At 44.7% G+C, this 12871-nt stretch overlaps 1 protein-coding gene across 13 annotated transcripts in view; it reads right to left on the bottom strand.

The window, feature by feature from the left end:
* Positions 1–12871, bottom strand: part of magi2a (membrane associated guanylate kinase, WW and PDZ domain containing 2a) — a 188755-nt gene that overhangs the window by 76897 nt on the left and 98987 nt on the right. The window contains exon 1 of one of the 13 annotated variants that reach the window (XM_068717298.1): positions 3572–3637. The exons of the other annotated variants lie outside the window; for them this stretch is intronic. Coding sequence (XP_068573399.1) covers positions 3572–3608 — 37 coding nt within the window. The 5' untranslated portion in view covers positions 3609–3637. Of the gene's footprint in view, positions 1–3571; positions 3638–12871 lie in introns of those variants that run through there. 13 annotated transcript variants of the gene reach the window in all.

Raw genomic sequence — 12871 nt, 5'->3', positions numbered from 1 at the left:
CGTACAACCATTTGCTGCTGCTGATAAAAAGAATAAACTGTCAAGTTCAGGTGCATTAGACCCGGTCTTCACTGGTGCGTCATTGCAGCTTTAAAAGAGTATTGCATCAAGGGTAAACTGGAGTCAGGGGTCACAGTCAGGCCGCTAGCCTCCAGCAATGTCCACCTCCCTTTTCATTCACTTGTATAACGGCCCAGTGTTGTGGACAATCGCCTCAGGCCGGATGTATAAGGTAGGTCCTGCCCTTTCACACCCTAAGCCCTCTGTTATGACCGGCCACGACACTGTCAGCACAGCCTATTGTAACCACCCTAATCTCGCCATTAGCCAATTAGGAAGTGACGGCCAGCCGTAATGCCCTTGCATTAGAGGGATGGATTAGTTGGCCATTCAGCGCCTGCCTGCCTGCCGCCTGTGGGCAAACGGACTGATGGGGGACAGCGCGCCACCGAAAGCTGCTTCCACTGCACTTTGCCTTCCCAGACAGCAAGTGTGCTTATTCACTGTTTTCACTGATGATGCAGCGGGTCTTAATCAACTGTGATTACATATCATTTAGGTGGTAATAAAGTCTATTGAGCAGGGAGTGCAGAGGAGGCTGCTGTTTTCACTGAGCGGGTAATGAAAGCTAATATCACTGCTTTGCAGTCTAATCATATCGACGGGGGGAATGTTTCGCTTCCCTCGGCAGAGCGCAGACGCGAAACCTCACTTTTGGTTCTTGACCAGAGATCAGTCATTTCTTCGCTTCCACCCCCGCTTAATGAGATTTCAGGTTCATTCAAGTTCAGTGAGAATGACGACGCGCTGCTCCCCGGCTTATTGACAGCCAGTAATGTGGGATAGATTGGAGGAAGCCAGGCAGTGAACCGCGCTCCCCCTTGCCTGTTGGCCCTCCGCCGTCCTCCCCTGAATGCCATTAATAGCTCTGCCCTCCAGGAGGTGCTGAGCGGACCCGCCTGTAACACAGCCAGAGATATTGACGACCGCATCCTCCCCCCAAGGAGAGGAAAGGCCGAGCTGAGCGGAGAGGGCTGATGAAGAGATATAGAGGAAGCAACGGGGGGAATCATCTTGGAGGGCAGTATTTGAAAAAGACAAAAACACATAACTACAAACACAAAAAGTGGAGTGTAACCATTCTGAATCGGATAAAGCAGTTGAAATCTGCAATTTGAAAGTGTCCTGTAAATGTCTCTGAATGTATTTGAATCGTCATTAAAGAGACAAAGCAGCAGAAATTAAGTGGAGGGATTGTAAGATCTCTGCTTACATCTTATCAAACCATATTTGTTTGCGTTTCCTCCGAGCAAACGGTCTCTTGGGTTTTGTTCTCTGCAAAATCATTTTTGCATGATATTCCCTTTGCAACTGCTTTGTGTTGCTTTTCAGCTGACGGTAGCCAGAGCTCACTGCCTCGCAAATTCACAAAAACGACTTTCTGTTCTCCCAAATGGGCATTTCCCAAACCGAATTAACGTCGCTGGCATATCCCAGAGAGCGTTTCCTCTCACTGTAATGATGATGATGACCGTTCATGTATAGATACTATGGCAGAGTTGCAAAGATCCTTAATAGTTTGAAAAATAAATAAATCACAGTGACACTGTTACTGCGAGGAAGTAATGTAAGTCATGTAAGAAGATCAAGGAGGGCTTCTTGAAATCTGATTTATTCAAACACGTGACAGAGTGAAGCCTCGAGTCCCTCCGAGCGACGTCCAGTCAGGGCGGACTGGAGCATCTGATAATACTCTTTCATGTGAATCGGCTGAAAATCTATTAAAGAAGGCATTTTGATGATGAATTTCCACATCATACAATATTTCCTGCAGGTCGATCAGTAAGAGTTTAATAACTTTAATAACTTAACTTAAAAGGAATCATTTGAGCTTCTAAATGATAGGTTACTATAAGTTAGAAACTTTTTATTATTTAGAGTTTTTCTTGTAAACGAACAGAAAATATGCATTTATTACCAAAACGCATTGTATGTATCTTTGAGATGTAACAAACATGTTGAAGGCATTTGCCTCCTCCTGGATGTAGCTCGGTGTAAACATTGTTTACATCCATGTGTGCACATTAACGCCACTGACTGTCAATCAGTGGCGTAGCGAGATAGCGGAACTGTGTATCAAGGTGCTCAATGCCTGTGCTCATGTGTGTGTGTGTGTGTGTGTGTGTGAGATCCAAACTAAATGAAGAATATCTCTAATTATAGAAGCTACAACGAGGAACTTTCATGATTTTGGCAGTGCCTGTGGACAAAAGCGGAAGTGTCTCCGAGCACCAGACTCCCTTTAGAAAACCTCTCATTTTGTCTGACAGTCTGCCCCGCTCAGTCCTGGTTCTGGTTCTCCCGTTGCCTCCCTTCCCTCCAGTGGGCCCCAGCGATACGGGACCAGCGGAGCAGGTAGAAGGAGACGCTGCTGCCGGTCCCACTAGCGTCTGTGCCAAAAGGAGTTTCTGGTGTCCGGCATGACTTTTCATCAAAAATCCGACCCGGCGGCAGCAATGACAAGCATTAATAATGACTATATAGAAATAGCCAATCTTCTCATTCATGGTCTCGTTTACTTATGAAGGTCTTCTAGAGGCATCAGCATTAAATCACGAGTGTTTCATGACCGGTAGCCGTCTCTAACGGTAACTTTCAGTCACTGCATCATCAGTATACACAGATAGCTGAGTCACCTTCCCCCAAGGTGTGTAGAAATGCACAAAAGGCGGAGTGATTTATCGTAACAAGTTTTCACGAGGAAGCGTTTCCACTTGTGGCATAAGGTTAAAGCCATCTTTCAGGAATATGAATTTTGTCATACTGTAATTCTGTAAAAAGGCAGCGAGACAGAAAGAAGAAGGCTGCTGAGCCGAGTCCAGTTTCTGCCAAAACTATTAGAAAATGAATCATAATAATAATTAGCAACTATTTTGATAATTGATGTATCCTTGAATTCAGTTTTGAAGCAAATATTCATTCTGATTCCAGCATTTTTTTTTTTTTGGTTATCATATGTGATGGCAAAGTGAACGTCGTCATGATTCTAAAGTGATTTTCTAACATTTTATGGACCAAAACAATTCAACGATTAATCCCGAAAACAAATTGCACATAAGCTGATAATGAAAAATAATGAGTGCGTTGCGGCTGTACCCCTGATACCAACAAACGCAGATAATAAGACAGAAGCGTGAAAAACATCCTCCAGTTAATGGCCACTAATGACACTTTCATCTCAAACTGTTGATGCCGAGTGAATACCAAGTCCCCAGCTCGGAGCAGATGTTACTCTGGAGCCCACGCACGGCCGGCGAACACTTAAAAGGGAGCGATAAACTACAACGGAGTCCGTGACGGCGGCAGATCGGCTCGTCGTTGCAGAAGAGCTCTCTGTATTGATGAAGTGCTGCGTCAAAACATATTCGGGACGAGGTGTGGTAGCGATTCCCAAAAGTTGGCAGCGACAATTAGACCTGACATTCAGGAAGTGAATCCACTGTAGGCCGATCCCACACATGAGACACAGTGTGCAGCCGGGATAAATATACACAGAGTAAAAACAACCTACCCCTACACAGGGATGTCATCATGGTATCTGATATCATTGAGAATTGAATCAGAGCTCCTCTATCCTCGTTTCTGTCTCTCTCGTGGGGAGATGTGAATGGCCCCTTTCATCGCATCCCAAGCTCCCCTCTGTTTCTTCTTGTTCCTCCAGCACGCCACTAAAAAAGATCGCCTTTGGTCTTGCTCCGCATCCCAACTTCCACAGGATTCAAAGCCCTCATGTTCGCAGCGGGGGGGAGGGGGGGGGGGGAGATGGAGAACGGTTGAAATGAAGAAAAAGAAGAATGATATATAAAAAAAAAGGCACCCCCGATAATTCAGAGCTGTGGAGGAGAATCTTGACAGGCGGCGGCGGCGGAGCGAGCGTCGACCAACTTTAATCTGGAGAGATCCACTAAAAAAATATCATAGAAAACAGAAGAGGGCCGTTTCATTTTCTCAGCAGATACTCCAATTTTCTTCTCAGACTCCAGAGGAGGACCGCCGCACACGTTCACACACACACACACACACACACACACATGCATGCTCAGCCGTCGACTGGCAGGTACAAAGAGAGGAGCAGAAGAAGAGAAAGAGAGGGCAGAGATAGAGAGAGATTAAGGGGAAAGCTGATGTCATCCGTTTGGATACGTGGCCCTGGGGTGGGTGTTTTTCAGGGTGTGTGTGTGTGTGTGTGTGTGTGTGTGTGTGTGCAGTGATCAGGGATGTGAACGTGCTGCTTTGTCAGCCTAATCCCCCCCCCCCCCCCCCACCACCACCACCACCCAATGACACAATGTGTTTGTCAGGACGGGTCCCGTCACGACCGCTTAGAGACCGGAGCCTCAGACCGCCCGTCCTACCGGAACAACGACCCGACGTGTATCGACCCCCACCCCACCCCCCCTCCTCCATCCAACACCATCCACCCTCCCAGTCCTCCAGTGTCAACAGCTGCAACATCGGGGGAGCCAATTTGTGCGCTCCCAGCATCCTCTTCGGATGGAGCAGGGGGGGGGGGGGGGGGGGGGGGGGGGGATTTGAACCGACCACCCGGTGGGTCAGAGAGGCTGGAATAATCATCACACGCCGCGGGGCGGTAATCACCTCACACTGAGACCTCTTGGCCTTTTAATACCACAAGCTTAGCTATCTCACACTGCAATCACCTTAGCCCCTTTCCTGCTATTGGACCTACTGTGTGTGTGTGTGTGTGTGTGTGTGTGTGTGTGTAAAACCTTTGAAAGCCTTACCTCTACTGTTAGAGCGACAGGAGATTACACCAGTGAGATTAGTTTAATCAGTTGTATCATCTTTTACTTGCCAAAAAAGCTGCTTTTAAGATGAAAAAAAGAGCTGTTATTAGGTTTTATAATTTGTTTAGGTGAAAGTAACCATTTAGATTCTGAATGTGTGACCAGTTTTTTAGTTATCAGAAGTCACATGTCGACAGTGATGTTAAATTACTCTCACTGCCAGACGCGGTAGACACCGGTCTGCACAAATCAACACCGATGTGGTGATAGATAACAAGCTATCTAGCTAGCTAGCTATAGCTAGAGAGTATAAAACAGGTGCTTCGGTTAAACCACGGGAGGTGTTGAGTTGCTCCGTAATCATTCAGCCTGACACTTTGTCGTGTTCTGATATCTTGTCCTGTTTTACTCTAACCAATCAGCAGCGAGCGGCTTTTTCGTCATCCTGCCAACATGATCAAAGAAATATGCAGATTTAAAGAGCTGTTATTTCTGTAAGTCGACGTACGACAAACAACATGTACAGCCGTGTCAATCTCACCCACGCTCGTCTCCAGTTGTTTTTGCGAGCGAGTTTGGAAGACGATGTCCCCATTCTTCGTCCCGCCTCCTGAGCTCTGATTGGTTGATTGTATACAACCATATGAGACAAAAATCAGATCTAACTGAGTCACTGGACACATTGAGGTGTGTGCAGTAATTGTAGCACAAAAGACAAAAAGCCCGTGTTTCTTCCTCAAGCTGGGGTCCGTCCCCAGAAGCTTCCCCTGCATTGCAATAGAGGTGACGGCGAGGAGGAGGAGGATGACGTCAGCCGGAGAAAAACATTCCTTAAGTGCCGTTTGTGTACACTGTGTTGACGCACTGTGACTTAAAAAGCTCTAATGATGGCGTTAGTGATAAATTAATAAAGACTCTTGTGGCTTTACGGGGAACAAAGTTGACATCTTAAAGAAGAAGCATTGATTTTGTTGTCAGTGGTGCATTCAAGGCTTCTTGGATTTTTCATGCCTCAACTAAAATTCACTCCAAAAGTTGTACGAAGGATTTTTTTTTAAGTATCCAAGCTAATACAAAGCCATGAATAATGAATGGTGACTTTTATAAAAAAAAAAAAAAAAAAAGACAAATTATTCATGAATCCTATCCTCCACGAAAAAAAAAGAAAAGCTTCCAGAGTAACGTGTGCTGCACAAGGTGTAAACAATGGTTTGCAGAAAATGTTTCCATAAATAATAATAAAGATTGTTTCAGAGCGAGTCGGCCCGCTGGAGGTGGACTGAAGGACGGAGAGGAGCGAGGAGGGGCTGGGTGGTGAGTTCAACAAACAAAGGGGCTATTAAAAAAAGTCTGTTAGTTACGGCGGCCATCTTTTCTTTAACAAACAGCCATTCATTTAGCCAGCATGATGGACTGAGTGGGAGACACATGAATTTGATAAAACTAACTGAACTGCCACATGAAATGATAGAAAACTAATGATCAGTGATGGATTAAATATATATATACATACATACATACATACATACATACATATATATATATATATATATAAATAAAACTTTCACCTCAGATTTTTGTCTCTTACGTGCTTTTAAAGGCAAATTCGGGTTTCGTTTTCGTCTTCTTTTTGTCGTTGTGACATAATTTATATTGTTATAACAACACTATACATGACAAATTTGGGAAAGTGCCACCATCGCTAAAGGGTGTGTTAGTCCATTAAACACAGGATTATACATCTGCACTGTTAATCATTAACATCCACGACAGCTGAAAGGAATATTTCAATATTTTGGGTAATATATTATAGGATACTTTTTTGCCAAGAGTTAGACAAGAAGACGGATACCGCGATGTTCATTACATATGAAGCTACAATCAGGAGACGGCTAGCTTAGCTTAGCACAAAGACGGTAAATAAAGGGAAACAGCTTAAACGATGACTGATGTGAGTCATCTGCGTGTGTTTGGGTTTTAGTCGTTCTGTATTATTAACGTTAATTATACATCGTCTCTGAACATGATGAACTGATGTAGCCACGAACGCAGTTAAGAAGTCGGAAGGTATTAATTATGATACTTTATAAGTTCAACTAACGGTCTCTGTCGCCCAGACTTTACTTTGGTGAGCAAAATGTTTTTATAATTGACAGAAATGATGGCCAGGAATATGAAAACAAGGACCTCTTGTAACATTTGTGTGTTTTGTATTTGGTATTTGTATGATGGCCAAAAACAAACTCTACAACTCTTTCTCTGGAAAACATGGCTTCCTCAGCAGCAACAACACAGAGACTCCTAAATAAATTAACTTAAAGAAAATCAAATCCAACAGCAGGGCAAGCATTCACTATGGCTCCCCCCCCCCACTCCCTTACAGTCCCTCTTTGACGCAAGCACCCATTATATCAGGATCCAATTATTTGGATCGCTCTGAGGCCCCTCCCACTCGTCATCCATCTCCGATCGCTCGGCCAATGGGCGGCTCTCTCCGCGCGACAGATCAAATTCCGGCTCCGCAAATAATCCCTCACCAGAACGCTGCTGCCAACGCCAGCCAAACTTTAATTGGATCCTTTTAATAGTGCTCACTATGGCCACTTTCAGCCATGTAATTAGGTTTCCCCTCCTATAGAGTTTAATGGTTGATGGGTGAGTGAGAGAGAGAGAGAGAGAGAGAGAGAGAGAGAGAGAGAGAGAGAGAGAGACACACAGAGAGAAGGAGAGGGTGAAAAAGGGCAGACTTTTAGTTTTACACTAGGCTTAATCCAATTTCACCCACAGAGAAATCATCTCATGCCGCACATACTTCTTCGGCGGGGTTTTTATGGGCCACCATATAAACCATAGACTAGTGTTGAATCTCCGGCCTCATTGATTTTTTTTGGCTGTGAGCGGAGTGGCCCTCCCTTGCTATTAGTTTCTCTTTTTTTTTCTTTTTTTTGGGGCCAACACCTTTTCCAACTGGTGTCCATGACTGATGTGGGGGAAAAAAATACTCCAATTCCCTAAACGCCGCCGCCAAAACTCCCCCGAACAGAATGCAGATGAGGGGATTTCTGGAATGATTAATTTCTGCCACTTGTGAGGCGATTAGAGGGAGTCAATCAAATGAATAATATATGTATAAGAGCTCTATCAAAAGGCAGTGGCACGGTCGCGGGGATGAATGGATGATGGGAGAACAGTAAGCAGCTTAATGGCAATAAATAAAAAGAGACACTCCCCCCCAAGGGAGGGAGAAAGAGAGAGAGAGAGAGGGCTGACAGAGGGGGGGGAGAGAGAGACGAAGAGGTGCGATGGTGTTATGGACAAACAGGAGATGGATGGGTCACTCACCTGTCCAGGTGAGAAAGGACATTCTGTGATTCTAGGCGAGCGCTCTGACAGCTCATACCTCAGCAGCCAAAAAAATAAAGTTTGTTTACACCTGGATGTCGATCCCAAACTGTGCTCATCATGAAGACTGATCATCTTGCCCTTAAAAATGGCCGCCGCCAAAACAACAGCAGGGCAGTCCATCACCGCCCCGATGGGGGGGGGGGGGGGGGGGGGGGATGATTAAACAACATATTTTCTGTCTGGCGCAACGTTTATGTCATGATTACAAGTTTGTGACTTTTTAAATACAATTCACATCAACATCAGAATCATATGGAAGAGTGTCTGACCGAAATACCATAGAAGTGCCAGAAATGGCTCACAAACATCGATGTCTCACAAGTCCATTGTTCACAGTAAATGGACGCTGATGCAGGCCTCATCAACAAGAGGCCGTGTTAAGACTAGTTAATCCAGCAACTCAGGAATCTGATGATATATCTCTCAATCCAGCTTCTCAATTGTGGAGACATCCTGCTTCTCTTTCTCTTATGTGACACCGAAGTGTGAAAAATAGGAGAACCGAGTCAAAGCAGCAGTTTCAGCTGAGGGAAAGGTGGAGTCTGTGCGCTGAATCCAGCAGAACGTACTGGATGTGTCTCTCTGGGAGTCTCGATCACAGGTGCATTTCTACTACCTCGGGGATGCCAAGTGGCTTCTGTAGGAGTCAAGAGAGGAAGCATGAAATCAGAAAGAACAGGACGTGAATACACAGCAGCAGCAGGAGAAAGGGACTTGCACTTTTACACTACGCACCTTTCCCGCCGAAACAAAGTGTTCGCCGAACTGCCACAACATTGAGAAGCGTTGTAAGGTTACAACGTATGCTACGAAACATACGGCGGCACGAAATCACCAGCACGACCATCTGGCTGCGGCGTAATTAAACACACTTAATCACATTCATTCCAGCATATGCAACACATTGGTATGCCACGGCAGTGCAGCGCGGGAGGGCGAGACCAAAAATAAAATCCATTTTGATTAAGACAAAATAAAAAATAAAAAGGGACTATTTCTGAGCGGCATCATCACAGTGCTGCGAAATGACGGCGTTCAAAGTGATTCATTCATCACTGCTGTTATGTTAACCTTAGTCCGTCCTCCCACCTGCTGGAAAGCTAACGCGCTAGTGTGCCTCCTTGCGTTAGCTCACGCGCTAGTGTGCCTCCTTGCGTTAGCGCTAGCGACGGCTGAGCGGAGAGCCGCAGGCGGACGAGCGCAATAAATGCGCGCGTACTTCAAAAAGGTAAAGCGCACGTGATTGTGTGCGTCCGTACCTGTGCACGTGTGGTTGTCATTGTCAGGGTGGGTTACGGAAATGACGCTCTGCGTTGTACCTGCACCTGAAGATGAACAGCCAATCAGAGCCGAGGAGTCTCTGTCGCAGCTGTCAATCACTGCTGGTGAAGCTGCTACACTGTCAAACTAGGCAGCACTGATCAAATATGATTCCATATTCTGTCACCGCATTGTCTGTTACGCACCTCAAATGTACTCAAACATATTTTAGAGGACTATTTAGCTGTACGATGAGGTAAGGTAGTCATCACAGGAACAGCATCTGGATTCATATTCGACTTTGATTGGGATTTCAGGAGCTTCAGTGATTGGCAGCTGAGTCCTCGGCTCCGATTGGTTGTTTTTCTTCGGGCGCGGTTGAATCTTGCAAATGTCAGAACAGAGTGACAGCAAATATGACAACAAGTTATTTTTTATAAAAGTTACCAACTGCAGCTTTAAACTCCTGTTTGAGTTATTTCATATTTGATAGTGCGGTCAGTAAAAGACCTTCATTAAACCAACCCCTTAACGAGCAAATCAGCCATCAACAAACTACCACTTAATTAAAGTGGCATTAGCTTTATGGACACTGTGTATGAAATGTGTTAACGGCTCCAAAATAACACACTTGTTGATGGGCTTGAACGGAGAGGTTTGCTGGTAGATGGCTTTAGGATTTGTGCTGGAAATTTAATTTGTTTATTTTTCAAATTGTCTCATCAAAAGTTTGGTGAAAGTTAAAATAAATACAGATGAATATCTCGATTTAAAAATAATACAATAATAATGAGCCTTTGCTGCATTAATTTGATTGAATGTCTTTGGGCTACATGTGTGTGTCTGCCAACAGTGTATGTGTAGAAAAACTAGGGTTGTGTGTGTGTGTGTGTGTGTGTGTGTGTGTGTGTGTGTATGTGTGTGTCTCAGATAGCACGCAGCATGCAGCTTAGTGTTCACCTATCTCGCCCGTCCCTGCGTGGAGCTGATAGAAGCCCCTTATCACGGACCCTCAGAGCCCCACATCCCTCTACTCGCCCCGCTGGCACAAAAATAAATAAAATATGCAGGAGAGGAAGAAAAATACCCTCCCAGAAACTGATATATTTTTTTACCCCGGGAGATGTGGCATCCATTTTTGTTTGTTTATGAGTGCGTCTGCCTAGACCTTAATGTCCTGGATGGGTAAAGAAGAAAGACGGCTACAGGGAGACTTAGAGAGGATGGAGGGAGGGAGGAGGGTCCTGGTTTTTGACACAGAATGAAGTTATTACCAGCTGGTGATGGATGATACTTGGAAGGCAGAGGAGGAGAAGGAAGTTGAAAAGGCACAGAATAACAAAAAGTCAAGTTCTTATGAAAGGAGAGGAGACGGGGAGAGAAAAATGGTGATAAATGCCTGACGTGGGAAAGCATCAAGCCACACAGTTTTTTTTTGTTGTTTCTTTTTTAAAGAAGAATGGGGTCTGAACACAATAAGTGCAATGTGTGAGTGTGGAATAAAGATGGGTCAGCCAGGCATTTCCTTCATCGCCTATAATCCCGTGGGGGAGGTGATATAGAGCTAAGCATCATGGGACGTTTGCTTCCCGAGTCCCAATGGACCAGACCAGAGCTGCTTTGACTCGAAGAAGAAAGAGGGCGAGAAAGACTTTAAAAAAAAAACAAAAAACAATAATGCAAGAAGAGAGCAGGAGGCTAACAGGGAAAGATGGTGTTGATCAATGATCGGGCACAAAAGAGTTATTGGACCTCATGATTTCTCCTGAGGCTGCGGGAATGTTGCAGACTTCACCAGACAGAAAAGAGAGCGGACACACAACATGATGAGGTTCTGTTCACGGCATCAAATGATGAGCGTAGTGCTGTTACAATTAGTTGATTGCTTGATTAGTCAAATCAATGAAAAATGTTGATAATTAATTGATTATTCAAGTCATTTATCCGTGAAATCGATCAAAACTACGCTTTTTCGATTCCTGGAGTTGTCAGAGTCCTGCGTTAAAACAGCACACGGGACTGAGGTTGTTTTAAGATATGAATGAAATATGAATGGAATATTTCAGCGCTGTACAGTTACAAGAGGGATTTAAATCAACATCTTTGCATTTGATTGGACCCTTAAAAGTGGGCGGGTTTAAAATGTGGCTTGATAGAGAGCTTCAAAAGGGCTCCAGAGAGAAAAGATTCGATTTTTTTGGTAAATATTATTGCATTTATTGCGAAATAGTGCACAATATGACCGGGCATGTGATCTAAAAGGGTTGAAAATGAATTTCTTTTCATTTTATTTCGACATTGAGTAAAGATGCCAAACATTTGCTGGTTCCGAGCTGCTCAATAGCAATCTCATCATTTTCAAGAGAGTATCTTTGGGTTTGGGATCGCTCAGCCGGCTGACAAAACAAGCAACTGAAGCGGTTACCTTGGGCTCCACGAAACACTACGCCTTCAACACTTCGTTTTTAAACCAGTAAATGTAGGAACCACGGCGACATCACTTCTGTAGAAGCCAAACACTCTCTTCCTCCCTGAAGAAATGTGAAGTGATGGATGAGGGGAAGTGATGGAGAGGTTGAGGGGGAGGGGGGGGGGGGGGGGGGGCAGCATCCTGCACACCTGGCCTGATTATCCTGCGAATATCAACCAGGTCGGCAGAATGTGACAGCACATGATGATGGGTGGTTTTCCGTCTGAGTGACAGATGGGAATGGCCCCTAAAAAAAAAAAAAAAAAAACCCTGATGGATAGGTGGGAAAAAAAAAAAAAGAAGCTGAACAGTCGTCCCCGGAGACGGAGCCGGCTGACAGGCTCAGAGAAAACTAGTTAAACTGAAAGCTGGGAGGGGAAGTTAACATAGAAGTCACCGCTTAACACAAGCCAATGGACTGTGTGTTCACTGTTTCTTTAAATGACATCATTGTGTTAAAATGTTACTGTAAGGAATAGAAAACCTGTTCGTTACACTGTAAAAAGTCACGTGTGTGTGTTATTTAAGTGTGCGCATGGTTATTTGTGCGCATGAACTAACAAAATTGCACAAAACAAAGAGAGCGAGGGGATAATAATACAATAGGCAGGATGAAAACGCGTGCTCCGCTTGGCGCTCACGCTGGAAGCATCTCGTGCCCTTGATGTTCTAAAGCTCGGCCTTGATGTTCTTCGCGGGTTTCTTTTTTTTTTTTCCTCCCCGTGGCCACGACTGCACTGATCTCTTTCCAACATAAGAAAGTCAGACAAAAGGCCAGAATAACAGCGGAGACTAATTAGGACAAATTCTGGGGAACACGTGAGGAGATGAAAGAGAGGAAGGAAATGAGCGAGAGAGGCTGAAGTGGCCATTTCATTTGATATAATTCAATTCAAATAAATTGCCGCTGCATCTCACATCAGTGGGG

This window comes from Cebidichthys violaceus, unplaced genomic scaffold, assembly GCF_023349555.1.
Source record: "Cebidichthys violaceus isolate CVI_PGR_0920_01 unplaced genomic scaffold, fCebVio1.0.p SCAF_21, whole genome shotgun sequence".
NCBI classification, from domain to species: Eukaryota; Metazoa; Chordata; class Actinopteri; order Perciformes; family Stichaeidae; genus Cebidichthys; species Cebidichthys violaceus.
This window is presented reverse-complemented; position numbering and strand designations above follow the sequence as displayed.